Source organism: Argiope bruennichi, chromosome 1 (genome assembly GCF_947563725.1).
Source record: "Argiope bruennichi chromosome 1, qqArgBrue1.1, whole genome shotgun sequence".
Classification (NCBI taxonomy): Eukaryota; Metazoa; Arthropoda; class Arachnida; order Araneae; family Araneidae; genus Argiope; species Argiope bruennichi.
The window spans coordinates 475383-502949 of NC_079151.1; the positions used below are offsets into that span (position 1 = coordinate 475383).

General features: G+C 28.4%; 2 protein-coding genes across 2 annotated transcripts in view; both read right to left on the bottom strand.

The window, feature by feature from the left end:
- Positions 1 to 334: 334 nt before the first annotated feature.
- On the bottom strand, positions 335 to 9989 carry LOC129970836 (sterol O-acyltransferase 1-like). The gene is made up of 5 exons (XM_056084492.1): positions 9508 to 9989; positions 7039 to 7137; positions 6348 to 6477; positions 3199 to 3341; positions 335 to 947 (listed from the first exon to the last, which is right to left on the bottom strand). Exons 1-5 carry the CDS (start codon positions 9625 to 9627, stop codon positions 882 to 884), a joined length of 558 nt encoding a protein of 185 aa, XP_055940467.1. The 5' UTR covers positions 9628 to 9989; the 3' UTR covers positions 335 to 881.
- The window catches only part of LOC129981591 (sterol O-acyltransferase 1-like), a 104669-nt gene continuing 86781 nt past the window's right edge, over positions 9680 to 27567 (bottom strand). Inside the window, exons 4-10 of the mRNA XM_056092498.1 lie at positions 24865 to 24927; positions 23091 to 23198; positions 20856 to 21007; positions 17450 to 17577; positions 14236 to 14311; positions 11772 to 11892; positions 9680 to 9686 (exon numbers count right to left, since the gene is read on the bottom strand). Coding sequence (XP_055948473.1) covers positions 9680 to 9686; positions 11772 to 11892; positions 14236 to 14311; positions 17450 to 17577; positions 20856 to 21007; positions 23091 to 23198; positions 24865 to 24927 — 655 coding nt within the window. The remainder of the gene's footprint in view (positions 9687 to 11771; positions 11893 to 14235; positions 14312 to 17449; positions 17578 to 20855; positions 21008 to 23090; positions 23199 to 24864; positions 24928 to 27567) is intronic.

Below are 27567 nucleotides of genomic sequence, written 5' to 3' on the forward strand. Positions count from 1 at the left end.
AAAAAAAGAAAAAAAAAAAAAAACAGAAAAAAAGAAGGAAACTTGGTACTGCGAACAGGAAAATTATTCCATTTTCAATAAGCTTTGTGAATAAGCAGAATAAAACCATTTAACACAAACCACAATTTTTAAAAATAAAAGTTTTTTCTCAAAAACTCAACTGAACACATAAATAAATTTCCACATACAAATCAGACAAATCTGCCTAGTATTAACAGAGACTAAGCATAATACAGTGAAAAAATATTCTCAAGAAAATAATCCATATATCCTAGAAAGAGAGGAAAGTGAGTTCAAAGAAAATATATTTTAATTTCAAGATTTTCAGAAAATTAATATCACAACAGCGGTACATTTTAGAATAAAGATTTTTTTGCTTAGAAATTCATCATATTGTAAAAAAAAGTGACAAATAAGTTTTTATCCAATAGCAAAAAATCGGTTCTAAAGAAAATGTATTTTTTAGTTGAATTATCTTTCTTTAATAATTATTAATCAGATATAACTGATTTAAAATATTTTAAAAAAGATTTAGTAAACCTGAAAGCTTCCATTTCTGTAAAAGTTTCTAGAATTCTACATCTACAGTAGTAAGACATACTTAATTTCATCGATTTAAAAGTTTGTTTAAAATAATTAAAGAAAGTGAGATACACTCTTAATGATATTCAAATAAGTTTGGACATATTCGAAAATTTCTAATTTACAATATTACTTAAATAAGTCTCCCAAAATTAGAGGCACTCTATTTCCAAATACATGTTAGACATATATCCAAAATTAAATTTTCATTGGATTGTCTGGAATTCTATTTATTTAGAATACAGGTCGAGTTAGATTGTTATATTTTTACTAAAAAACTTTTTAACTAAACTTTTACGCTAAACTGGGAAAGATATCACATTGCAATGGAGAAACCGAGGAACTGCATAGTCTAGCCAAGAATCCTGTAAAGGAAATTAAAAATAATAAATTATTCATTATTGAGGAACATGATATTGTATAAAGTAATCGATCACAATTAATCTTATTATATCCATCATTTTAGTTTGGAATTTTTGGAAATCAGAAATATATTTAATACAACTCAAAATTTTTTACGCATCTAAAGCAGAAAGTTTATGCTAATTAGTTTATTACTACGAACCTACTGTCAATGCGAGCATGAAATGTTTTAAAATATAATTATTTCTAAATCTGAAATGAATTTCATCATAATATAACTTTTTAAAAAAATTATATGTGATCCATTTTTAAAAGAACTCGTAGAAAGAAAAGAAGGGGGAAAAAAAAAAAATTGAAATCTGCTATCGCAAATTTCAAGTAATCATATGATAACATTATTTGTTTTAAATAAAGTGGTATCGATCCGATAGAAAAACATGTTCTCACATGACTCATATCTCGCAATCACCAACATTTAGGAAAGCGATGGTTTTTGACCATCTTAAAATCAATAAATAAATCTTAAAATCAATAAAAATTTTTCGCGAGGCCAGATTTTTTTCTTGCAAAGCCAGTTTAAACCGGTTTTAAAAAATTACGTAACTATCAGATTACGCATATACGTCGATATTTAGAAAACGACTTTTTTTTAATTCTCAAAATCGTTCGAGCTCCAAAAATTTTTGCTAGCCAGAAAAATTGAAAACTAAGAAAAAAAACAAACATATATTATATAGCTTTCGATACTTCTCTCACTGTTCCGCGTTCATTTCACTTTTCTTCTATGCGCTTTTCCGGACGATAACTTCCAAAGTCCCTCCCCTTTATTGGCCAGACCGGAGAATCGGGTACATGGCAAACATTCGTGCCATTTTATACCTTTTGTTGGCTATAAGTCACCAAATGTGACAATCATCATTATCATTTTCTAACAACCCTAAAAGCAAAAAACTGGTGCCTCAAAAGCGATAAATCGCCGATTTTCTGCCCGTGCATTTCGAGGCTTCAAACACCCCAAACCAAAACAACATAATTTTCTCACAAGATAAAATGCTAAGTGATAAATTGAAAGTGATAGAAAGACATTGAGTGATAGTGAAAATAATCATGCTGAGTGATAAAAAAACTCTAGATACGTTTTTCTAGATATTAATTTATAAAGGAAAAAAGTAACAATTATGCAACAGTGCATGTCATTAACATTGATGTCTGAGATGTGGATGCGTTATACCCCAACTTTCAACTAACGGAAGTATCATCTCAACAATCTAATATATCGCGTTCTGTGCTTAGTTCCGTCTCGTAAAGAAAAGAATCGAGCACTTCTTTTGCAAGTCAACTTCCAGTAGAGCAATTAGATTCTTTAATTTATACAGATTTGCAAGTTTGATCGCAAATTAGCTTAAAGCATTTATAAATTTTCGAATTCACATACGAGCAAACGGATACACCAACAAGCATTTCATTCTTTGATAGATTTAATCTAAAAAAAGGGATATAGATTTGTGATTATGATAATAAAACCATAAATCAAATTTCAGTCCAGATTTTTGGGATTTTGAATTCTGTTTAAATGCAATTGGAAAGATAGAGAATAGATATTAGACAATGATTACGAAAGAGCATGCGATTTTTGGCGATTAATCGCCAGGATTTGGTTAGTACAAAGTACCAGAAAATCGAATGTATATACTTTTTTCCCGTCCAATTAAAAATGAAATTTGACATAAAACTTCAATGATAGTTTCAAAATCACATATCATATTTAAAATCTTTTAGTCATCACGTTAAAGTGTAGAAAAAAGTAAAGAAAAGCTTGTGAAAGATGGTTAAGCCCTGCACGGATTTGGTTCTAAATTAAATGCAGGTCTACACTTTAAATTTTAAATTTGGGTACCAAATTTTATCCATCCAGCTTTTTTGTTTGATATTTATCGTGTTAAGATATACTGGAACAATTGAAGGGACAGACCTTCGTTTGAAATGATCTTGTTCAAACTTTGACAGAAATCTTCAAATTTGTTGTAAAAACCATACAACAAATTTCGCTCGGCTAGCTCAAACCATTTTTTAGTTATCGTGTTCACAGACAGACAAGTATACTTCCAGAAACGTGTTTTTCGGATTCAGGCAGTTCTGAAACGTTGAGTTTCAACGAAATCTCGACTTGCAATTTTTTGACGTGTATAATATTTTCTCTTTCTATACTTCGTGTGTAGGAAGTAAAACTAAGTTAAAGGAGGAAAAACCTACTAAAATCCTCGGGCAGTTGATCCTGGCAGACATTTCCAAAGAGTAGAAAACTAGTAAAAGTCCATATCCTAGCAACAAAGTAAACCAAAGGAAAAAGTTCCAGAAGTTTGAGGTTCTTCTTCGAGTCATAAAAATGAATATAACTGAAAAAAAAATATTGGATTTTTATTAATAGTTTGGTGCAAATTTAAAAAAAAAAATTAAGATCGAGACAGTTACAAAAGAATACAAAAATTGGAAAAATTTGAATAAATTAAAACTAGATATTTATGTAACTTTGATTTAGATATAACATGCCAAAATTTAATAAATTATGATTATTCATATAATAAGGGTTAAAAGAGAGGCTAAATCATTCTTATGCCTATAAAAAAGAGTATTTAATAATATGAGCTTAAATAAAGCATACTGGAGCTAATATTTCTTAAATAGTAAAGCAATGTATCGGTTGATTATAATTAAAATTGCACTTTCAAAAGGCTGTTAATAAAGAACTACTGGTCAGAATGACACAATATTTCATATTGAAAAATTCGTTTTATGAATGAAAAAATTCAAAAGTTTACCGATATATGGGGCTGTATTCTTCACAGTATGTTGAAATCTGTTGCTTTAAAAGATGTGTTAATTTAAAGGTGCAAATTCAGAGACATGATATGTGCAGCTCACATTATTCTTGTGATAAAAATAAGGAACAAGCAGTTTCTGCGTTTCAGAAGATAGTCGTGTCTCTACTATGAATATTTTTACAAGAATGGTGACTATGCGAAAATTACCTTCAAGTAATCCCGGACGTTACGGGATTTTAGAAGCGGTTCCGGTAAAATAACAGCATTCGGTCTGAAGAAGATGATTGATAAAGCTGAAGAGACGGGCTCATTTGAAGTGAAATGTGGCATAGAGAGGAAAGCAATTGCTTCGACATCAGGGGAGGATGTGGCTACACCACTATAGAAAGTGCCAAGTACTGCTCTGGTAATGCGCAGTATATAGGGAATTTTCCAGACTTCAGACATATGTGTGTGCATGATTCGTAAAAATTTGCCAATCTTGCAATACTACCCATTCAAAATTACACATTTTCAGGAGTTACTTCCTATTGATCTGTCAAAACGAGGAGCTATTACTGAAGCCGGTTCTTTTTTTTTTTTTTTTTGCTTCAAAGGAAATGGACAATGCATAGCCATAAATCATTTTGTAGACAAAAAAGCCCATTTAATTCTCCAAAGTTCTGTCGACATTCACAATTCCAAAACACTGGTAAGAGAGAATATGTTCCAAATGCAACCATTACCTCTTCATTTTCAAAAGGGCACCGTGTGGTGAGAGTTTACGGCAACCTTTATTATTGATTGCTTAATTTTTGAACAGATTGATATTTTGAATCCTATAACCGGTACAGTCAATAGGATACGTTATGAATCTCTTTTGCGCAACAACTCATTTCAACACTGCAACAGAGTGGATGTGGACATCACAATTTTTATGCTGGGTAGCACTCCCCAGGACATTTCAACACAGCAAAGCAGATCTTGATTCTTCACTTTGGAAATGACAAAATTATCAGTCGCCATTTTCCAACAGCTTGGCCGTTACGATCAACATACTTGAACCCTGTGGAGTTACCTATAAATGTTGTGTACAGACGTCCGAATGCGGTCTTAGGTGAATTGCAAACATGCATTATGCAACATATTTATATTATCACCACTGAAACACTCCGATATGTTGTGAAACATGCAGTTTTGCTCCTTCAGCTGGCAGGAGGAAACGGTGGACAGTATACTGAAAATTTCTCAAGCAAATCATCCCCAAACTTCCTTTTCTTGAAGGTTTTACCAGTTTTGATTTAGAAACAGTTAAAAATCGATTTCATTTTTGCTTTTTTTTTTTTTACAGTTTCTGGTTAGATACAGTTAAAAACAGATTTCAATTTTTTTTTAGCATAGGGACTATTAAAAACCGATTTCATTTTTACTTTTTTACGGTTTTTAGTCTAAAGACAGCTAAAAATCGATTTTTCCCACCTTATCGGGAAGGTGCCACAACGGATAAGGAACAAAGAGTACCTCGACAACATGTCAGGATTTTTAATTAGCACTTTATGACGAATAGAGGGCCTTTCAGGGCCGAATCAGTCAACTTTTGAACTTTATTTTTTATTTTTCAAAGTCAATTTTCATTGTCCTACTTATACTCAGATCTCACTGTAAAAATATCCCAAATTTTATATAGGAAATCTTTATTATAAATTTCCACTCCAAAGGAAAAAAGAAGTTTAATCCATATCTGTTATTATTCGATATGATATAAATGTTATTTTTCAATTTAATATTTCTACTGAATTTAGATAATTTAATATATTTATTGACAAAGTTTAATGTTCAGTATTAATGTTTTTTAATTTAAATTAATTAAAATACTTTCAACTTTTATATTGATATTTTAAAATCCATTTTGAGGAATCCCAAAATAATTTCACTTATAAACGGTTTAAATAAGGCGTATTCAAAAGTATTCAATTCTACAAAAAAACGCATTCTTAGTTTTGTTAAAACATGCCAAAGCAGTTTTAAATACTTGTATTAGCTTTATTTGATTCCTTCTATAAACGTGAAATTTATAATCACTTTTATACTCAGTTATACTGAAAAATCGATTTTATACTTAGTTTTGACTCCATATGCATGGCTCAATTTATATATTGAATCTTCAAGAAAAAAGGATTTTCAGATTTCATAATATTTACAATAGCTAATTACAAAATATTTATTAAAAGGTTAATTAAAAAATTTCTAAATACGCTTTTATTAGTTTGTTGAAAATTTGAAAATAATTTTAAAATGTGAAGGTGAAAACAAAATCGTGTAATCATGAAGTAGTGAAAACAATACTATAAAGAAACAGAAGCAAAATTAATATTAAAAGAAAAAGAAATTGCAAATTAAAATGAAGAAAATTTCTGGGTATTCATTACAGATTTAAAAAATTATGTATATGACATATAATCGGTTACGGTTATTATATCTTGTATTCTGATGTTCCTATAAAAAAACGTGCTTTAAGCAGTACAGTACACAGATATAAACGTGCTTTAAATATGTTTTTATTTAGAATAATAAAAAAGTAATTCATAAAAGGATACTTACTACCAGCTATGTAAAATAATGTGAATAAAGGAGGGAATATAAATCTGAGAGAAACGGCTACGATATATTCATGAACAATTGCAGATAGCAGAAAAACTGACAACATAGCAACAGTTCTGCTTTTCAAAATCTAAACAAAAGATAAACGGCGATAAATAATCAAATACCTTTAAAAAGCAAAATATTCTGATGCTTTTAAAAAAGATTTAATACAATTAATTAGATTATATTAAAGATTTAATACAATCTAGAAATTATACAGCGTTATATTTTATGTAGAAAGAAATTAATATTTACTATTGTTTCTTCACTAAATTTTTTTATTAATAGGCTTTTTTTTAATTATGAATTTGGAAACAAATATCCACTTCAATTCTTTTTCAACTTATAATATCTAAGATTTTTGTTAAGTTTATATATAGAATAATATATGTGAATTTCAGCTTAGAACTTATTACTGAATTCTTAAAACGCTTATTAAAGATTTCTTTTCTTTTCTTTGATATAAATATTTAAATACCATCAGTGTCGTGCAGATTAATTCTAGAGGAATTTTTGCCACAAAATACAAACACAAACGTATCATTCAGCTTGTCTTCCAAATGAACTAACGCTGTTCTCGAAACAGAGAACTTATTACATTTATGCATTATGTGGTTCATTTAAATATGCAAATAAATTTGCTACTTACAGCGTACATATCACAATATATGTAGAAGTACAGCCAATCATGTACAAGTATATTCCAAGATCGGTAAAATTTTGTATAGGAAGTACAGTTCCACCAATCCTTTAAATAAAAATACACGAGGTATCATCTTTTCTGGGTGCAAGTAACTTTCAGAAATACATTATTTCGTCAGTTCTTTCAGTTATTAGTAGCAGAGTAAAATAGATAAAGACAAGCATCAAAGAAAACAAAATTTAATTTGAAAAAGCAAGGGATGTTCTTTTTCACAGGCATACACGCTTGTAGTTTACTGCCTCAATAAGAAACGTTCTCCTAAAGCAAACGTGCATTCATAAGATTTAACTTCATAGAAATGTTCCGAGCCAAACTTTGAAGATATCACTTTCAATTCCAGGAAAAATGGCACAATACTAAATAGAATCTAGATTTCAAACAGTGTAGTTTTAATAGTCTTACATAAGTTATGTTCATCATGTATAAGAACCTTTTTAATGGAATTCAGCTCCATGACGTCAGAGCTCTATTATGTCCAGTTCATTCATCTTCTAAATGACGCGATTTTCATTTTTTATTCGTCTATAAACTACTCAGCTATTAATTAAAATCCTTCTTCTCAAGCATGAAACAATGAAAGAAAATCATGCGATTACGTACTGGAAGAAACAATGAAACCGATTTCCGTTTCATTCACAGCAATGGAAATATTATTGTCAAATATTCTTCAAAATAGATTTAAAGCCTAATTATATACATATAGATCTAAAAATCTTACAGGAATTAAATTCTGAATCATTGAAAAGATAAAAAAGATAATTGTCTGGACATTAAAACGATGCAAAACAAATATTTTTTTCAGAAGTTACCTCAAAAATCTAAATTATTTTAATTAATTTAAATTTAAATTAAAATTTCATAGAAATCACTCTGAAATGCCCATTCATACTTCTCAAAATCTGAGCAAAATTTAGTAACTCGAGGTCATTTAGAGCGCGCCCACATTCATCCATATCAATAGTAGAGATGGGATTCACATGAGGAATAAACCGAAATGACTAGGATATCACTGTGAAATACGATGTACATTAGAAGGTCCATTACACTAACAGCTCTGTTTTCAGCGAGGAAGCCTTGAGACTTTATTAGAAAATTTCACTTATACAACATACAAAAAACCTTGGAGGGGTATTAAAGAAAGCTTTAATATCTCTAACAATTTGAAGTTAACAAATTATTTTTGAGAAAATCATAAATATAATTATTATAAGATATTTAATTGAAGTTAAATACAACCAACATACTGAACGAAACATCTAATCGCCGAAGGCGGCTAATTGTCAATTAAATGAACACTCCAATCTATTATAATTTTAAAAATTGTAAACATTTATTGTAAATATATCAAAAAAATATTGGAAAAGAAAAGATATCTACATATAACAATTATAAATGAAATTATAAAATTGGTATATATAAAAATAGTCCTTGCAATTAAATTTAATAAAAAAATTCGCTTAAATTTAATAAAGTAAGCTTATTTTTCCAAAGTTCTAACCACCACAACAAAAAATGGAGTTTAATATTTAAGGAAATCAATCAAGTTATTCAGAATTTTATGGGAAAGAAATATACAATAAATATCTGTATTGGATTTCTAGCAATGAAAATTTTAAATTGTTCGCTAATATTAGGATGTATCCATAGAAAACGGTATTTAATCTTATAAAATATCGATGTTTAAAACTAGGACAGCTAATGTAAGTAGGAGTTTTTTTGTTCATCCTCAAAAATTGTATGAAGCTTCCAGTAAGATGGTTCTTTTTTTTTGTTTGTTTATTTCATTTACTGCATTGGAATAAACTCGAAAAGGAAGCAAGTAACTAATTGTTGTCAGCTATATTACTTTTTTGGTGGTGAATCATAGACTAATTACTCCGACCCGTTCGAAGGCATACGGAAAAAAGAATGATTGGACTGCCGTGATAGCAACACTGTCGGGAACTGGGGTTGTTTCCTAAGGGCCATCACCGGCTACGGTACAACCCTTCCCTAAGAAGCCCTTCCCGTCATCGATAGGAAGTAGCCACCCCCACATTTTCGTATACCTACAAGGGTGGCGAGAACCAACCACCATGCCAAACGCTTCTCACTTTCAATTACGAGGTGCTCCCACGTGGGATTTCCTGGTTGTGAAAGCGGGAAATCTCGTTACATTAACAAAACTAATCATGATAAAACTGAATACTGAAATTCAAACAAAGTCATGAGAAATACCTGACTCATCTAACAAGTGAGATTGATTTTTTTTAAAGAATTTTGAAAATTACATTTATCACTCACATAAAACAAACAAAAAAAAAACCGTGTTTAAAATCTGCTTAAGAAAAAATCTTAAAAGAAGTCACTCCATCAGCAGTTATTATGAACATTTATAAACATATGAAATCAGCACGCAACTAGAAAGATACTTACTTCATAAAACAATCTGTCGCCAAACCTCAGCATTTCAGCAAAAGCATTCGGCAAACAGTGTAATATGGGATAAAACGTTACGAACGAGATCATACTACCTGCGAAGATTGCAATAGCCATCAAACACACAAAATGAGTGATGGGTATGGGTTCAATGCCCGCCTTGTTGAAGCTATTCGCTAAGAAACAAATGTAGACAATATAGTCACCCAATACAATAAGAAATAATTGCAAAAGATTCCAGGCAACGAAACCCCAGCGAATACCAGATGTTCTGAAAATAAAAGAAAAAGTGAAACACTTTTATAAACTTTTATTTAAACGTGACTTTTCCCTATTTTTAACCAGAGGGAGTAGTCTTTCAAAAATTTTCACTCACAGTCCCTAATAAAGCTGTTAACCCAGAGAGCACCCTGCATGGTATTGACCTATTTTAATTATGATCTATTCAACTTTGTCGTGAATTTACCATTTTTACTGAATGCATCGTGTCATTCTTGGCGAGTTTTTTTGGCGACAAATCTCTGACTTGTGTTAAAAGTATCCGAAAATCGAATTTGTATTTTTGACACGTTTTTCTCAACCGATTCAAACAGAAATTTGCTAAAAACTGCTTTTTGTAGTTACAAATCCCATGCTAAATTAGATATTTTTAAGTCACTGCGTTTATTTGTTTCTGAAAATACAAGCCAACAAGTAGTCAACCTCTTGTTGAATTTCTCTCCAAACTAGATACGTAATTACAATACAGTTGCTAAATTTATGTACTGAGTTTTATACATCTCTCTTCGTTTTGTAGTTATTGTGTTAGCTTGTCCTCAAACAGCCGTACAGACAGACTTCCTCAGAACGGATTTTACTGAAAAGTTGACAGATGGCCAGATATTTTTTAATTGTATTAGTAATTTAGAATTTTTCGAACGTATTTTGAAAAAAAATCCGTTCGAAAAAATACACAAATTTTGTGCAAACACTATATACTAAATTTCAACCCTTTAGCTCAAAGCTTATTTGAGTTATATTTGTCACAGACAGACGTAATGCCAAAAATGTGTTTTACAAACTCAGGAAGTTTTCAGTTTAACATATATTCATTTAAATCTCGAGTAAAATTTTTTTTAACGATTACAATACTTTTTCTACGTGAGGAAATAAAAATTGAACTTTATAATCAATTTTGAACGCATTATAGAGTTTTCAAATTAAGTATACTTATAAATTAGTAAATTATGCAATATTTAATTATTTCAGAATATAATTATCATCTGATGCATTTTTTTTTGCTATAGTATCACTATCTGATAGTGAATTTGAGAAAAAAATTTGTCTCAAAATTCTCTGATGTTTGTGTTAATGAATTATAAAATAATTAAAATTAGAAAATTCATTTTTAGTACATTCATACAAGATCACTTCCGAAATAATCTTTTTACTTAAATTTATTTTAAATCAAAGTTTTTTTTTTAAAAAAAAAAAAGAAATCAATTTACATCGATGCTTCATAAAAGAACTATTCGCCACTGATGAGATTGAGTAAATAGTTAAAGTTTTAACATCTCATTTGATATGCAGATGAATTTTATTTCAATATCGAATGAATTTATGAATAATTACAATATTTAGAATTTTAAAACATTTATCAAATTAAGGAAATGATTTCTTAATACTATTTCTACTACGATTTCGTGTATTTTTATTTCTTATATTGAATAAATGAAAATGAATGAATGTGTTCATGCTATTTTAAAATCTCATCTATGCAACAGAAAAATTCGCACAAATGGATATATTGTTTGTAAACAACATACCGTTGCATAGCAAGCAATATCGTCCTTTATTTCTGTTTTCCAAATATTAAAACTGGAGGAAATAATTGAATTTTTTGCAATCAGTAGCGAATATGGTATGATTTTTATTACATAGACATAGCATGTAGGTCTCATGTTCATACTAAATATAAAAAAGAAAAAAAAAATCCCCCACAATCATTCATGCTTGCAAAAAAAAAAAAATCAGTTTTTTTTTATTTCATGATGAAATTTGGAAAACAGAGGTATGTGGTTATTATCTTGTCAGTCGCAGTACATTGCACGTAAATTAACGAATGTAATTTTTTTCTATTATAGAGATGATATTTTAAAGCGACAGAAATATGTTAAAGCATTTTTCAAGAATTTGTCTAATTTTATTGATGATATATATATAAACATATGCATAACTGACTTGCAAAATTCGTAAAATATCATAAATGAAAGAATGAATGCAAGGATTTTTCCTTTTTGTATCTTGGATAGCTATCTCTGTAAATTAATGTAGGTGCAAATAAAAAATATATCAGTTTTCCTACTTCTAGACAAGGAGGTGAGTTTGATTCCTCATCATCATCTGAAAAAAAATCGTAAACAGAGATTTTTAATTTTTCAATATGGAAAAACAAAAGCAGTACATATTTTATAAAAAGTACAGAAAAAAAATAGAGATCATTAAGAGCTACCAAAATTATGAAATTTCTTTAGTAATTACTTTCATGCAGGCTTATTTTAACTTCTTAACATATATAAAATATTAAAAAATGATGAAATTCAAAAAACTGGAATGCATTTTTAACATTTGTCATAATTGCTTGTTACGATTCATCCACGGTACTAAGGATTTTATTACTTTTAACATGATAATGATTGTTGGTTGGAATATTGCCTGCATATTATTTGGTGCAACATGCAAATTTAAAAATTATTCAAAATTTTCATGATCAGGCAAATTATTTCACCCTGAACAATCAGATCTAATATGTTTTTCAGTAGTAAGTTCTCTGAAAGGGATTTATCAAACTTTTAATTCTATTTTTAAATAAAAATTCATTAATAAATCTATTTTTTTCCCAGGCAGCTTTGGCGTATGATAATGCAATAAACTTTTGCAATGCTTTAAATTTCAAAAAGTTGATTTTTCAGTAATACCAATTTTAATTAATGATGCAATTGCGTAAAGTAAAGATGCTTAAAGTATTATCACAATACCAATGTTCGATTCTAGATTTATTTATTGTTTATTAATGGAAGGCTCTTTAATAAATCACTATCAATATTTTAAATAAGTCAAAAAATTTTTTAAAAAATTGTCATATTCATAATGCGCACGATTACAGCGGATTTATTCTAGTGAAGCTTTAACGTTTAGTTTAAGTTGAATTTATTTTTTGTAGGTGTTTTAAATAAATGCTTTTTCCAGATTTTAACTATGAAAAGAATGTTATGCACAATGACTACACTGAGAAAGGTTATCTCATTGTTTTGAATCGTAATTAGATGATTAGGAAAACATCAGAGCCACACCCCACACTTTAACACCACACACATTTGAGAATGTCTTGAATATCGACGGCAAGTTTCACATAAATGCTAGCCAACACCCACAGTGAATATTCAGAAAAATCGAGTCTCATATTTATAATCTTTTCTTCTCAAAGCCGAGATATCACAATAGGATTAACAGTCTTGGGAATTCTTATAATCATCTTATTTGTAGTATTAAAATTTTCAGTGGGACACATTTTTGCTACTGAAATACTAAATAGTGTAATATTCGAACGCAATTAAGATTTGCGCACTGGGAAAGCAACTGAATGAATCATCGTCATCCTTGTAACCTGTAGTAAGTGAAATATTTTATCAAGATTTGACATTAAATATCAGCTAATGGTGTTTCAAATTTGATGTTGTTTGGGAGAATTCTACACTTAGATCGTGTTCTGTATTATATTAGGTAAAGATTCTAAGCTATCTGACAAAAATGTAAAAACGAGTAGATGAAATTAAACTAAGCAGATTTTTATCGAAAAACGCAGGTAGAAATGTGTAGCTAGTGTTACACATACACAAAGTAGAAATGACTGATTAAAAAGTGAAATCAAAAGAGACATTGGTAATTCAATTCTTAATGATAGGTACTGTTAAAGGCAAGCATCAACAATATCAGAAGATTTATATTGCTTTGAATGAATTGATTCTACTAGAGATCTTGAGCATTTCAAGCATATTTCCGGCAGCAACTGACATATTAGAAACTGGATTATCAATCTTGGATTAGACTGCGGTGGCCTGAGGAAAGGTTTAAGATCTGGATTCGTGGCAAGGAATTCCAGATTCTGTGCAAGTGGACTTAGTCACGTTGAATATGACATCGAGAACCGAACATCCTCTGAATAATATGGTGACATTTAGAGCAGGTAAGTACCAAATCTTTCAAGTATTCTGCATCCCAAATAACCCACGTGATGATCCTGTCAATACTCCTTCGTACAGTGGTTGGCAGGGTGGCCGGCCTTGTACACAAGAGGACCTCGTGATGCATTTAAAGAAAAAGTCAATATAACTTATTCAAACTAAATCTAACCAAACCTTATGTTATAAAAACTGAAATTTGAATTAATATTGCGAGAGCTATAGATTAGGAGAGGGCCACATTTTTTGCCAGTCTGTGCTTTATTCTGATTTTCTTTTAAATCTTTTGATGTTAATGATGGTTGCACACGATAATTTATACATAAATTACAGTTGTATAGCTATTTTTTATATCGTATATGCAATCTAACTTTATTAAAATTGTCATTCTAACGATAAACACCAGAAACAAAAATTTTCTTAATTTTTAACGGCATTGTATAATTTTATGGCTTTATCAGGATTGAATCACGAAAAATACGAATCAATTGAGATTTCACAATACCTTGATGGAGCTTATACTTTAAAACTCTGTTAATGTTTTCTCGAACAAATGCATAACTCTTCATAAAAAGTCTAAACTGAAATGGAAGAAATACAAAACATATGTCAATATAGATATAAAGCGAAATAAAATATATATAAGTAAAAATTGATACAAAAAATGCTAATATTTTTCCTTTACAGTTTAATATCAATGACAATGAATGAAACGATGAAAATGAAATTTGCAGTTAAAATATAAAAAAGATATTTCAAGACTATGAAAGATCGAATAATTTGAAAATCATAATTGTCTTAACTATATTTTTACTTGCCAAAATGCTTTTTATCCAGGCATCAGTATGTTATACTAAGCAATAGATCTGTCTTATCAATCAATATCTGCTATCAACGCTGTAGTCTATGTTGCTCTGTATTTTACGTTGTCATTATTGGCTTATCTTCATCAGATAGTTCCAAAATGTTGAATATTTCTTACTATACATCAAAGGATATAAACCATTTTTAATTGGACGTCAATAAATATTATGAGAATTAAAAATTTAGAGAGCATAAGGAAAATAAAGTTCGTTTTCTTTAGATGTATAAAACATTTTTAAATGAATAAATGCATTATAAAAATGCAGATGATATTATTAGCTTGTATTAAAAAACTGTGATGACTACGAATAATCTATCACTATATGTTCCAAAAAGACTTGTTTTGGATTAATTTGCATAACTTATCCGCTCTATTTCCAATTTTTTTTTTTTCGTCGTTCATGATTCTGCAAATTTTTTATCTAATTCGATTGCACAGACTTTCTCTTTTATTGAGCTAACGAAAATGAGAATTCGTTTTAAATTAAGAAAATATAAAACATTTTTCAACTCACTGGAATATAATTCCTTTCATCAAATGCTCTGTTTTGAAAACTATCTCTGCCAAAAGCATCTATTGTATTTCCAATACAATCTTTATTTTTATAAGACTTAGCATTCTTTTATAAATCTATGCTTTGTCGTATATCATGTGCTGCCTAACCACAGAATTTAGACCAATAAAAATGAAATGCCAACTGCTTTTACTTTCATTTTTCAACAGCTAAACAATACTGATGAAATCTTATATTTTTTCTTTTGGTTAAATTATTCTTTGCTTGTAGGCGAGAATTGGCCTTTGTCAAAAGTTTTGGCTCTATAATTTGCTTCCCACATAGAAAACATAACTTTAAATCAAAGTCTTTGAAAAGCACTTTTTTGATAGATATTACAGCTTGCATGCATTTGACTCATATTGTTTCTTCTTCTATAACTTCTTACTTATGAAAGCATTTCCTTATTGAGTCTGTGCATTTTCAATCTTTTTATCAATTGATAATCTATTAATAAAGTCATTAATATCTTGTTTATCAGGAGGTACATATTCACAGACACTAAGGAAATACTGATAATCTGGAAGCAAATCATCGAAAACTTCAGTGATGAGCATATGGTCGCGTATATTTCCCGTAGATTGCTTTAGTTTTACGTTCTAATTTCATTTAAACTGGGAATACATTCCGTCATTTGTTTTCCATCGCAAGTAGCATTAAAAATCTTTTTGTAACATACACATCTTTTGTAACATACACATCTTTTTGTAACATAACATCTTTTTGTAACATAACATCTTTTTGTAACATACATCAGCACAAATCCAAAGTGAGTATTCACTTTGGATTTGTGCTGATACAAAAAACATATTACTTTAGCAATATTACAGGTCCATTTTCATTCCAGCTAGCTGTGATATCTTATGAATTTAAATAACTTTTCTTGCATTCAGTTAGCTGTTTTATGTCTTCCTCTAAATCGTCATTTATTGCTGGAGCAATTTTTTTAAATATTCTAAAATAGTTCTTCGCTCTGTAAAATTACTTTTACTTGGAATTTCCATAAATTTCAGTTCTGAGCTCCTTTGGAAAGCAATAATTCAGTACTATTACTTGATTCAATCTCAATATTGTTGTTTCAATCTTTAGTTCAACTATCTACTAAACCTAACGTTTTATTCCTCTGTTTAATTTCAACAAATTTATTTATAACTATAGCAGATATATGGTACCTGAATCCATTATCTGTTAAACTTTTAACCATTTTACTAGATAAGCGATTTTTACTGGATTTCAGATTTGTAAAAAAAAACTACTTTCTTATAACCATAAATAATTAACTTGAAAAAGAAATTTATAATCTACAAACTATATACATAAATGTTTTTTTTTTCTGATCTTGATATTTAAACTGGTCCCATGTAATAATTAATGACCCTTAGAATTGAATATTGAACACTTGTAGTTTAGTTACCACATTATATTGCCTATTATGTATACTATCAGCGAAATAAAAATAAATAATGCCTCCGAAGGCATAATTCAATTACTATCAAGTATCATATCAAGATACCACTGAGCTAAATAATACAGAAGCGAAAAAAAGAATTCTTTAAAACCACATAAAAATATGAAAAGAACTCGTATGCAATAATAATTCATTTACTCTCAATTGTTATTTTTATTGAATGGCAACACGTGGAACTCAAATATTGCGCGAAATGCTAATGCATAAGCCTGGTGTTTAATTAATAATTAAGTCCCGTAGGTCAACTTGGAAAAAAAGTTTATTCAGTAAAATAAATAAATAGAAAACACACTAAAATTAGAAAAGTTGCACAGATCAATTTTCAGTTACAAACTTCAAGTTACGATAATTAGAAATGTACTGAACTCTAGAATGATACAAAAATTATAGCTCTCCAATTGCAAACAAAATTATGATGATTCCTAAAATTTCCCAACTATTAATTCTAATTTATCATTTAGAATCAAGTTAATAAAAATTAATTCGAATTTTAAAATAGCTTTAAAAAAATTTCCATTTGGGATAATCCATCTGTGACCCATATTTCATCTCGATATATAAAACGATCCAAGAGTGTAAAGCGACGATTAAAACGAACAGAAAGATAAACCAGATCTTTTATATATTTAGAATATCATCCCTAAATGGTTTTGCAATTTATTAATTAATAGATTTCTGATGTTTCACCGAATGAGAGAAGTATTAATTATAACATAACGTAAATGTAAGAGAAATAAAGACAACATTAAATTCTTATTTAACTCTTAACTTGTATACTCTATTAACTCATATTTATGTATACTTGGTTTATAAAAAAAGAATACAATACTGACCTGTTCCATTACTAACGCGCAAGATGATGCGGGTGGTATATTGCAGTCTATGATTATTTTTGGTGGAATTATCAGCAAAGCCGCTTCATACAAAACGAATAAAGTGCAAAACATCAAATCATAAAGGCCTATAAAGAGATTAAAATATCCATTAATTTCATATCTATTCATACTAATCCATTGTTTTTGCTTTATACGAAATGAATAAAGTTCAAAATATCAAATCATAAAGGCCTATAAAGAGATTAATGTATCCATTACTTTCATATCCATTCATACTTATCCATTGCTTTTGCTTTATACGAAATGAATAAAGTGCAAAGCATCAAATCATAAAGGCCTATAAAAAGATTCAAATATCTATTACTTTCATATCTACTCATGTTTATCCATTGTTTTTGTTTCATACGAAATGAATAAAGTGCAAAATATTGAATCACAAAATCTATAAAGAGATTAAAGTATCCATCGTTATACATACAGAGTTCTAAATATTGAGCGATCATAAATTCTTTAATTCAGAAACGTTCTTTAATTTAATTTAAAATTAATTCTTTAATTTAAACGTAAGCCACTTTATACCAATTTTCCAGAAAAATGAAAAATAAAAATGGAAAAACTTCAATTCGTTATTTGAGGATTTATATTCATATTAACCAGAATAAATTATAAAAAGTGTATTCTTAATAAATTTACCTAGTTATGACTTGATGTAATATCAGATTTTGTATACAAAATTGTTGTAACTGGAAAATCGTCTTTTTTAAATTACATTCCTTTGGTACTGAAAAGCAGAATTATAAAACACCTTTCAGGATTGAATAAAGGATGAGTAAATTATAGTACTGGTGTAAACTTGATATCTTCTTTGCGAAGAAATTGCGAGTTATTTCCTTTATATCAAATAATGAGTTTAAAAAAGTTAGATATGCGCTACATTGGTGATACGTAAAATATCCAATGGCTATTCAGTCTCAAATCTAGTGTTATGGGGCACGCATTTCAGACATTATTCCTCCAAAGATCTTGTAGCGAATGCCTATCATCTTTCCATATGAATCTGTAAACTACAGTCTCCGTCGAGGCTGTGTGTGACGTAATGGCGCGCTGCACATCATCCGGGTATTGACACGCACGATGCTTCTAAAAAGCTATTCTCTCCGTTTTCTTCGGAATGTTCGCGCACTCGCCTCGGTGAAGCTTGTAGTGAATCAAAATTATTTGTTTCATTTCTTAAGTTTAAAAGTAAATAAAATTATTTTTCTAACATGTTGCAATAATTGGAGTCAACCACAACTGCACGTAACCCTAATTACGACATCCTCAAAGCTTATTCATTTTTGGTCTTAAAAGAAATTTTTTTAGGGGGGGGGGGTTATGGTCATTTCCATTCACATGACAACTGAGAAATTTAAAGTCACACACAAGCGTTCTTTTTTTAAATCTTTTAAATGAATTACTATTTTAACTGAATCCTTTAACGACGTATCATGCATTAAATACAGAATTTACGTTCTTTAATTCTGTATACGCTTATTTAAAATTAATAAAAATATTAATTTAAAAAACAAAAATCAATTAAATTCTCTTAAGAATATGAGATGCTCTTTTCTTTTTTAAGCAATAGCAATAGAAGTAAAAAATAAAACGTAGCATTTAATTAAAAGCTAAAATAAATTTATGGTTAAATACAGATTTAAAAATGAGAAATTCCCTAAGATAAAAGAGTTTGACAAAATATTAAAAAAAATAATCTGCAATGTTATGTTTTTGCATTCAAATTTTAAATCCTTTCAATAAAAGCGTAATCAAATTGCATAAGTACATAACCAATAACTGAGATTTTCAGCTTTTGTCAAAATAACGACCCGTTTTGAAACTATATTGGAGCTCTTTTAGGATTCAACTTTCAATTTAGAACGCGATTAAAAAATGCAGGTGAAAAGTGAACCACCATATCCTCTTCAAACCTCCGTCCAAATCTAGCAGGAGTGGACGGAGGTTTGCCATACAACAGCCCAGCGGTCAATCGAATCTCTATCCAGCAACCTTTTCAATCTTTAAGCCAAATATGACTCTTGCGCCAAATAAACTACAGAAAAACAACAACAATCAATCTTTAAACTGAACTCTTGGCAATAAACGACGATTCGGTATGAAGGAAATATTGGAATGTAATTTAGTTAGTTTTTTCATAGTTTTTTTTTTTTAATTTCAAACAAAAAAATTATTTTTGTCATGGAAAGTTCACACATAACAACAACAAAAAAAAATACACGAAAAAATCCAAGTAGAATTTAAAGGATTAAAAAAAATCCAATTAGAATTTTAGGGAATTAAAAAAAAATTCAAATAGAATAGGGAACGCTTAAGAGAGAAATACAGCGCATCGTGGCATACAAATCCTGTAAAGATGAATGAAGTAGCATAAGTATATTTGCTGAATCAAGTCCTAAAAATGATTTATTCAAATCATCATTTTTGGAAAGATGTACTTGAAGTCGGAGTCTGAATTTTATAGTGCTAACATGGTCTTTTGTATTTCTTTATACACAAAGCGAGAATAACTGGAAGGACTAAGTTTTAGCTAAGGTATTTGAGATCATTTTAAAGACCTGAATCTCATAACTAAAAATAAATATCTTAAGAGTTTTCTAAAGTCTTATTTGATTAGTTAAAAATTACTTCCAAAAGCAAAATATAAAATGTAAATCACAGTTCAAAGAAGTTAGTGCGTTTTAAGATCAAAAATATGACACCAAAGTATCTGGAAATTTAAATTTCATATTTCATAAAAATTATGTCTAAATGTTCCGAGCAGAAAACACATTCAGCTCTCGATTCTACCAGTTTCACAAGCATATGAAAAATTCTATCATCATATGAAGCCTTTGTCTTTTGTGCACAACGTTCTCTTTCGTTATAGAAATTTTAAATATAAGATCTTAATCACAAAATAATTAAATTATATATTTTCTAAGGAACTATATAACAATCAGTTTTTCCATTTGCAACTTAACACTAAACTTTGAATTTGAAAGTCATAAAATATGCTGATTTTTTCCTTTTAAATGTAACATGCTTTGAAAAATGATCAAAGATCTAGCAAAGCAACACTGACTTCAAAATTAAATATGTTTATTTCAAAATGTTTTTGAACATTTTGGAAAATATTTCTTTTTAGAAAGCTTAAAAATATAAAATAATAACGAAAATACAAATTAACTTTTTATAAAGAGGATGAATAGTATCACTTGAATCATATGAATATTATCTTACTATCATCATATCTTTCACTTGAGACAACACAAATCATTTCATTTCTACTTTATCCCATATTTTTCTGGACTATTCATTATTTCAATGGCATATTTATTTAAGATACCCAAAAATACTTAATACTTACCCTTCTTCTTCGCAAATGCTCTAGAAGAAGCCCAGAATCGAAAGACAGGATGTAAAAAGAAAACAATCGATAAGTTGATGCCAATCCATACGGCAGTAACAATGTGAAACTGACCAAATGACCATGAAACCAATGCTAAATCTCTTTTTAACCTAAAATTTAAATCACAATAAAATAAAATAACGAATAGAATGCCACAATTATTCATAAAATCATAATTTAAATTTAAAAAAAAACTTTATTTGAGTTGGATTATGGACTTAAAAAATATTTACGCAACCTGATCGAATATATCCCTTAGTTTTTTAAGTATCAACTATTTTTTAAACATATTTTTTTATTAAGGTAGTTGGGTCGACCTAAAAGTCTCAATGGGAGTAAAGGTTTATATAAAAGAACAAATGAAAAATTAAAACATAGTTCAATTTAGCTTTGTTCGAATAATGTTACTATAAGAAATTATTTGGAACAGATTTCTCAATTTTTAGCAAATAAAAGAACAAATGAAAAATTAAAAAATAGTTCAATTTAGTTTTGTTTGCATAATGTTACTACAAAAGATTATTTGGAACAGATTTCTCAATTTTGAACCATGATCAAATGAATAAAAAGTAGCAAAATATGTAATTTTAAAGGTAGAAATATGTTTAACTATAAACAATTTACTAACATATTTTTAAAATAAGATTAAATTTAATTATAATTATAAAAACTGCACCTGACTGGAACACAAATAGCTTCTTGAATCGGAATAGCACAGAAAATAGTTATAATGCAGTTATAATATATAGTATTCCTCAAAAGCTAGACTGAGAAGAAGGCAAAACACGAACACACTATTTCAATTAAAAATTTCAAATGTTTATCCAAAGAGAACATAAAAAAATGTGGCTATGTGATTTTAGAACATAATTCGAGAAAGAAATAAAAAAAAATGATACAGAACATATGACATTGTATTAATGTAATATGTTTTATAAAAAGTTAATTATGTATATTATTGTGCTTAAATATAAATAATCAACAATAAAATCTGCGTTCAGTGAATTTATTTCGTCAACTCTGTACAGTTAAAATGTTTAGATTATCCAAATATCATAATAAAATTCACATAAAAATTTGCGTCACAAAAGTGTAAAAATCCATCACATATATGAAGACATAAAATAAAGTATATGTCATAAAGAGTGAAGAAATATGAGCGAATAGAAATTTTCATAAAATCAGTAAAAATAAAAAAGGGATTATTCCAAATATTTTAAATAAATGGAAGCAGAGTAATAAAAAAGAAGAAAAAACGATTAAAATTCAATTTATAAGAATTTATCGTCCAATTAATAATAGAAAAAATATTGTCAATAAACGAATAAAATAATGCAAATGATAATTTGCCCTGAACAAAAGGGAGGAAAATATGGATATCATGCTGTATTGTTTACTTTAAATTGTTAATCAGTGAATACCTTTCAAAATTGAATTAGGTTTATAACAATATTAAAATTTTTCCATGCGGATTATCATCATTAGGCTTTATATGATATTTAAAAGTAAAAACCTTTATTATAAATTGATCAGTGATCCAGTTTAAATTTGTGCATATCATAAATGATCAACTGGCGCATTTCTATATTCTGCGGCATGATTCAGATCACATTGTTTACTGATTTTTAACCCTCCTTTGCATGGTTTTTTTTTGTGAAATAAATCAGGATAATTCCTGCTCTAGATTAAAGGAAATCTTCAATGTCCCTCTCTTCTAAATTCCTCCACTCATTATCGTATTTATTAGAAAAAAAGAAAAGAAAAGAAAAAGAAATCAGATGTGTTATAAAAAATATTCAAGAAATAGAAAGTTTCTTCCAACCACAACAAGCAGCGAAATGGCAAGTTCAAACCTCCTATAATGATTGTGACATTTAAATTCTTTGACAGCTACGTTCCTTATTACGCTATAGGTGCGAAAAAGTCAATAAATTTACAGTACACCTGTTTTGAGTTCATTTTTTGTTCACTAGATGTTATGATGGAAATTTCTATCATCATGCAAAGATGGGTTAAGTAATGGTATGCTTACGTATTGTGATTAATAAACAAGTCTATGGTAGACGATTAAAATAAAAGAATTGTATGCTTATATATACATTTTTTTCAAATGAAGATTACAGCATAGTAATTTCTAGAAACTGAATGCAAACGGAATCTAAGAAAGAAAAGAAAAAAATATCTGGTACTTACCGTTCAACATTAAAGTAATAGAAGATAGCGATGTGCAGGTACAGGAATACAAAAAAAGCAAGAATTAAGTTGTATAAAGAGCGTACATTAGGACTTCTCCAAAGATTTCTGAATAGAAACGGAAAATCAATAATAATAATAAAAATAACTTTTTAAAATGCTTAATGTTTTAAATTTTTAACATTTAAACATAAAATCAGATAGAGATTCTTAAGAATTTCTTGATACATTTTATTAGAAATCAAAATTATTTAAAATTACATATTTTGATCAATAAAAGAATATTGTTTAAAAAAAACCATGTTAACATTTCAGGTGGTATCAACATGCTAGCAATTTTATTTCTTCGTATGCGCAAGTATAGACATTTTTATTAAAAATTAAACAGCATTAAGATTCGCTAAAAATTCGCCATATTAGATATCGTCAAATTTAACAATGAACCGAATAAAACTATTCTTTGGAGCTACTTTTATTAATATATTTAAATTCAGAATAGCTTTCATTTAATTTTTTTTACTCTTCCTATTAATCTTTCATTCATAATTAAAATTATCGTGTAATAAGGTAATTATTTTTCTGAAATTATTTACAACGCAAAGGGAGTTTGAATTTGTGAAGCCACATATTTCGCATTTTCCCACACATTTAAATTCAACTCAAATTTAGTTGAATTGATTGATAAAATAAGAAATTAAGTTTCGAAGTATTAAAATATTGCATTTTTTCGAAGTACTCAGGAATTAAAATTTTCTAATTTCCAGCATATCAGAATGCGTGTTAAAAAGGAATAACAATCGTCAGTCCTTCTTAACATGAAATAAATCAAATTTAAATTGAATAAAAATTCGTTTTTGAAATTATTTCTGCAGACATTTTCTTATTTGTAAAATAGCATATGTTTTACCGTGTACTATAAATGAGAATTAAGAAAATAATATAAACACAACGAAACTGCATGCATCCATAGAATATAAATTATGATTTTGCAGGAATTTCGTAAAAGAAAAAAGTCCCTGTTTTGAAACCTGACTCAAGTCTTCTATACTCTATTATGAAGTCAGCATAACTGAGCGATATTCACAAATTTTTTTGAAATATCTATTGACATACAAGTTAAATGAAAAACATTGCAAATATTTTCGATTATCGAGTTAAGTGACTTCGAAATGACCTCAGGTTTAGTGAAAAATGGAAAAAAAAAATGCAAAGAAATCAGAATACAATTTAACGATAAAATAAAATTTATTATTTTGAAGCATATCGTAACATACGAGAATAGGAAAACTGTCCACAACTTGTAGGGCATCTCAAAATTCTTCTATGTATTCGAAGAATATTCGGGAATAATTATTCAGAAATGTAAAAAAAGATCTATTATTCTCTAGAAACATAAATTAGCAATAAACAACATTTAAAATGAAAGATTGAACCAAGCTACCATTAAAAAGATTTGAACCATGGTTAATCACATCGAGTTCAATATTCAACTAAGCCAAGATGGCTGGTGACTTATATACAAATCTAGGAATAATGAACTTTCATTTGAAATAATATATATTAAGTGGTTGTAGTCAAGGAACTATTCTTTGGTTTTCCTCGTAATTTTAAATATTTTGAAACAATAGTATTTATTAAACTTAAAAGTTATAAGAATTAATGATACTTTAGCAAAAATATTTAATGGCATGGCATCTAAAATAAAACATCATTTTCATGGTTATCTGAATGGAGTGAAATATATTTAAATTAAAGTAATAATCTTATGACTTACGTTAAAGTTGAATTTCTTAAAACAAATTCTTTTCTTCGTAATTCCCTCGGAGCTTCAGAACCTCTGAAAAATATTTTAGATGAATAAATGTGGATGGAAAACTGCAGGCAGAATATGGCGTCGTTCCCTGGTTATGAAAATTCATTAAGCAAAGAAATATTATATTTAAACAAACTACTATTGTTTGTAAATAATTAGTATAAGTTTATAGGCAAATTGCCTTAGTTAATTGCAACATAATTTTTATTGCTAGTGTAAAAATGAAATTCTGCTATATATCTTTCGTTAAGCATTAAATTTCTTAGCGCTATATACTTTATCTATGGAACTACCTATGGATTCTCGAATTCTCAGACTCGGACACTACTTGCATTTTTACCCCTTCCGACGCCATGAAAGGATGATTTATAAGAACAAATCCGATTTAAGTGATGATTGTCGTTACTTATTCCACGGGGAATCTCAATTTCAAATTCTTGTCTCAGGAACAATGCTTGAAAAGTCCGAACAGTTTGTTCTGTATAGGCACACAATTCAGGTCTCCTTGAAACGTGTCAGTCCTAGATGCCTGAAATGTTTCTTTTGGTGCAATACGAATTTATTTTGTAGGATTGCGCTAAAAAATAATAAACAAGATCCAGAAATATATTACTTTTTTTAACCTGTCTTCTTCTTCTTTTAACTTGTTGGAAGGTCATTAACAGAATCAGATTTTTAAACTAATTTAATCAATTTATGAAATTAGCTATTTAGAATAGAGTTCACGACTCATTCCAGTTTTAAATCCACGATATGGATTCTTTCATGAATCCATATCGTGCTTTTTATCTCATAGATGAAATTTCTTGAAGAATAAATTTTCGATTTAATGCTTTTTGCTCGTCGTTTCTATGAAGAGACATTTCCGACAGGTAGAGCTACTAATTTATCGTTTGGTTTCTTAATTAAGACCTTTCACAGAGCGGTACTAGTTCACCGTTTGGTTTCTTACTTTTAATTAATCAATTTCGCGTCTCAAAGAATCATTTATCGTTAGAATTTTCAAACTTTTTATGTTTCTAAGTCACACTCGTGTAATACGCAACTAACATTTATTCTTTTAACTACTTTTTGTATACTTTAGATCCACATAATTTGAAGATTTGAACCGCATGTTACAAATAGTAAATGTTTCTCAAAGAAAATGTAAACTTGTGATAAATATTAGAACATATTTTAAAATCAAGCTACCTTATATTAATTGGATTTTACCACACATGCAACAGCTTTAAAAATATTGCAGTATTCTGTTTGTATGACGGATTTGAATGTTTGAGGTACTTTTTGGTTTTGAAATGATACCGATTCCCTTTACAGTATTATAATCATCGTCAAATAAGGCAAAAGAGAACAATAGTGTATTTCACATACAGTATATTAATAAGAGATATAATTACTGTTTTGAGACATAGGGAAAAACCTTATCTGTGATTGAAAGATTTGATGCTGTAGAATTAATATGTATTGAATTTTTTAAATAATTTTGTTGTCACCCTGTAACTCATTTATTTTGCCAAAAATATACTAATTGAAATCATGTATTGTTTTTCTAAAAAATTTAATGCAGAAAATGTTAAGAAAAATTGACTTTTAATACTATTTACATTATGAATCTGACAGCAAGGCATTTAATTATATATTAAATGTCTATTAAAGTTTTAAAATTTAAGTTTGATCAGATTTTAAACACTTACCTTAAGCTGAAATTAATCAGGGATAAAATATTTCATAACAAGATAGAAATAGTATACAATTATAAATATTCATAGTTGTTAGTTGTCATTATCAATAATTTCTTTACAGTTTTACAAGAAAATATCTCTACATTTCTTACATCCTTAAACTAAAAATAATAGTAAATATTCCTTAAAGTTCATTAAATTGCATCATTTAGGTGCATCATTATAAATATACCCACATTAAATCTATCGAGTCAGAAAATTACAGCGAGAAATTTGGGTCACAATGATAAGGACTGTTATTGCTTTCGACTGACCCTTGAGAGGGTGGAGTTCGCTGAAGACACGGAACTATAATACTAGAACGTTTTTGAGACACTTTGTATACTAAAAAGATATTGAGAGGAAAAGCACGAAGGACATAAAAATTCACTAGGAAAAGCGATATAATGGAAATAAAAATGCAAACAAAATATGATTAATGTAAAATTTATTTATTAATGGAAGACTAATAATAAACTAATACATACAAAAGATTTCTAGATTAACATCGTCTATTTCGTTCTTTGCATTTTAGAGGCATTTTTCTTCACTATTAATGAACTAAAAAAAATCTGGCATATTTCAATATATTAAATCAAAAAGAAAATTAAAGAAAATATCTAAGCGCTGCTTCGATATTCTAAGTCACTAAAACATACATAATATTATATTATAACAAAATAATTTAGCAAAAAATACTCCACTTTCTGATTACATGTTAAAATAAATATCCGCTTTTTTAAGAAATAACACCTTTTATGTGTTCTGAAAATCTTTCAAAATTCAAATGTATAGAAACAGTTTTGATTTTCTTTGAGATTAAATTGTTTTGCATAAATATAAAAATAATTTTCTGTTTTAAGAGCCATAAAAAAAAACTAAAAATAATAAAGATGCTTACTTGGGTAAAGATAGCTTATTCATAAAATCGTTTTGAGGTTTT

Excerpts from the sequence above, each read along its gene's own strand:
- LOC129970836 (XM_056084492.1), bottom strand. The coding sequence starts at position 9,627 with ATGGCTATTGCAATCTTCGCAGGTAGTATGATCTCGTTCGTAACGTTT. Across the intron at positions 6,478-7,038 it reads TATATTGTGATATGTACGCT|ATTTTGAAAAGCAGAACTGT; the intron begins GTAAGTAGCAAA and ends TCTTTTGTTTAG. Across the intron at positions 3,342-6,347 it reads ATTATTTTACATAGCTGGTA|TTATATTCATTTTTATGACT; the intron begins GTAAGTATCCTT and ends TTTTTTTTTCAG.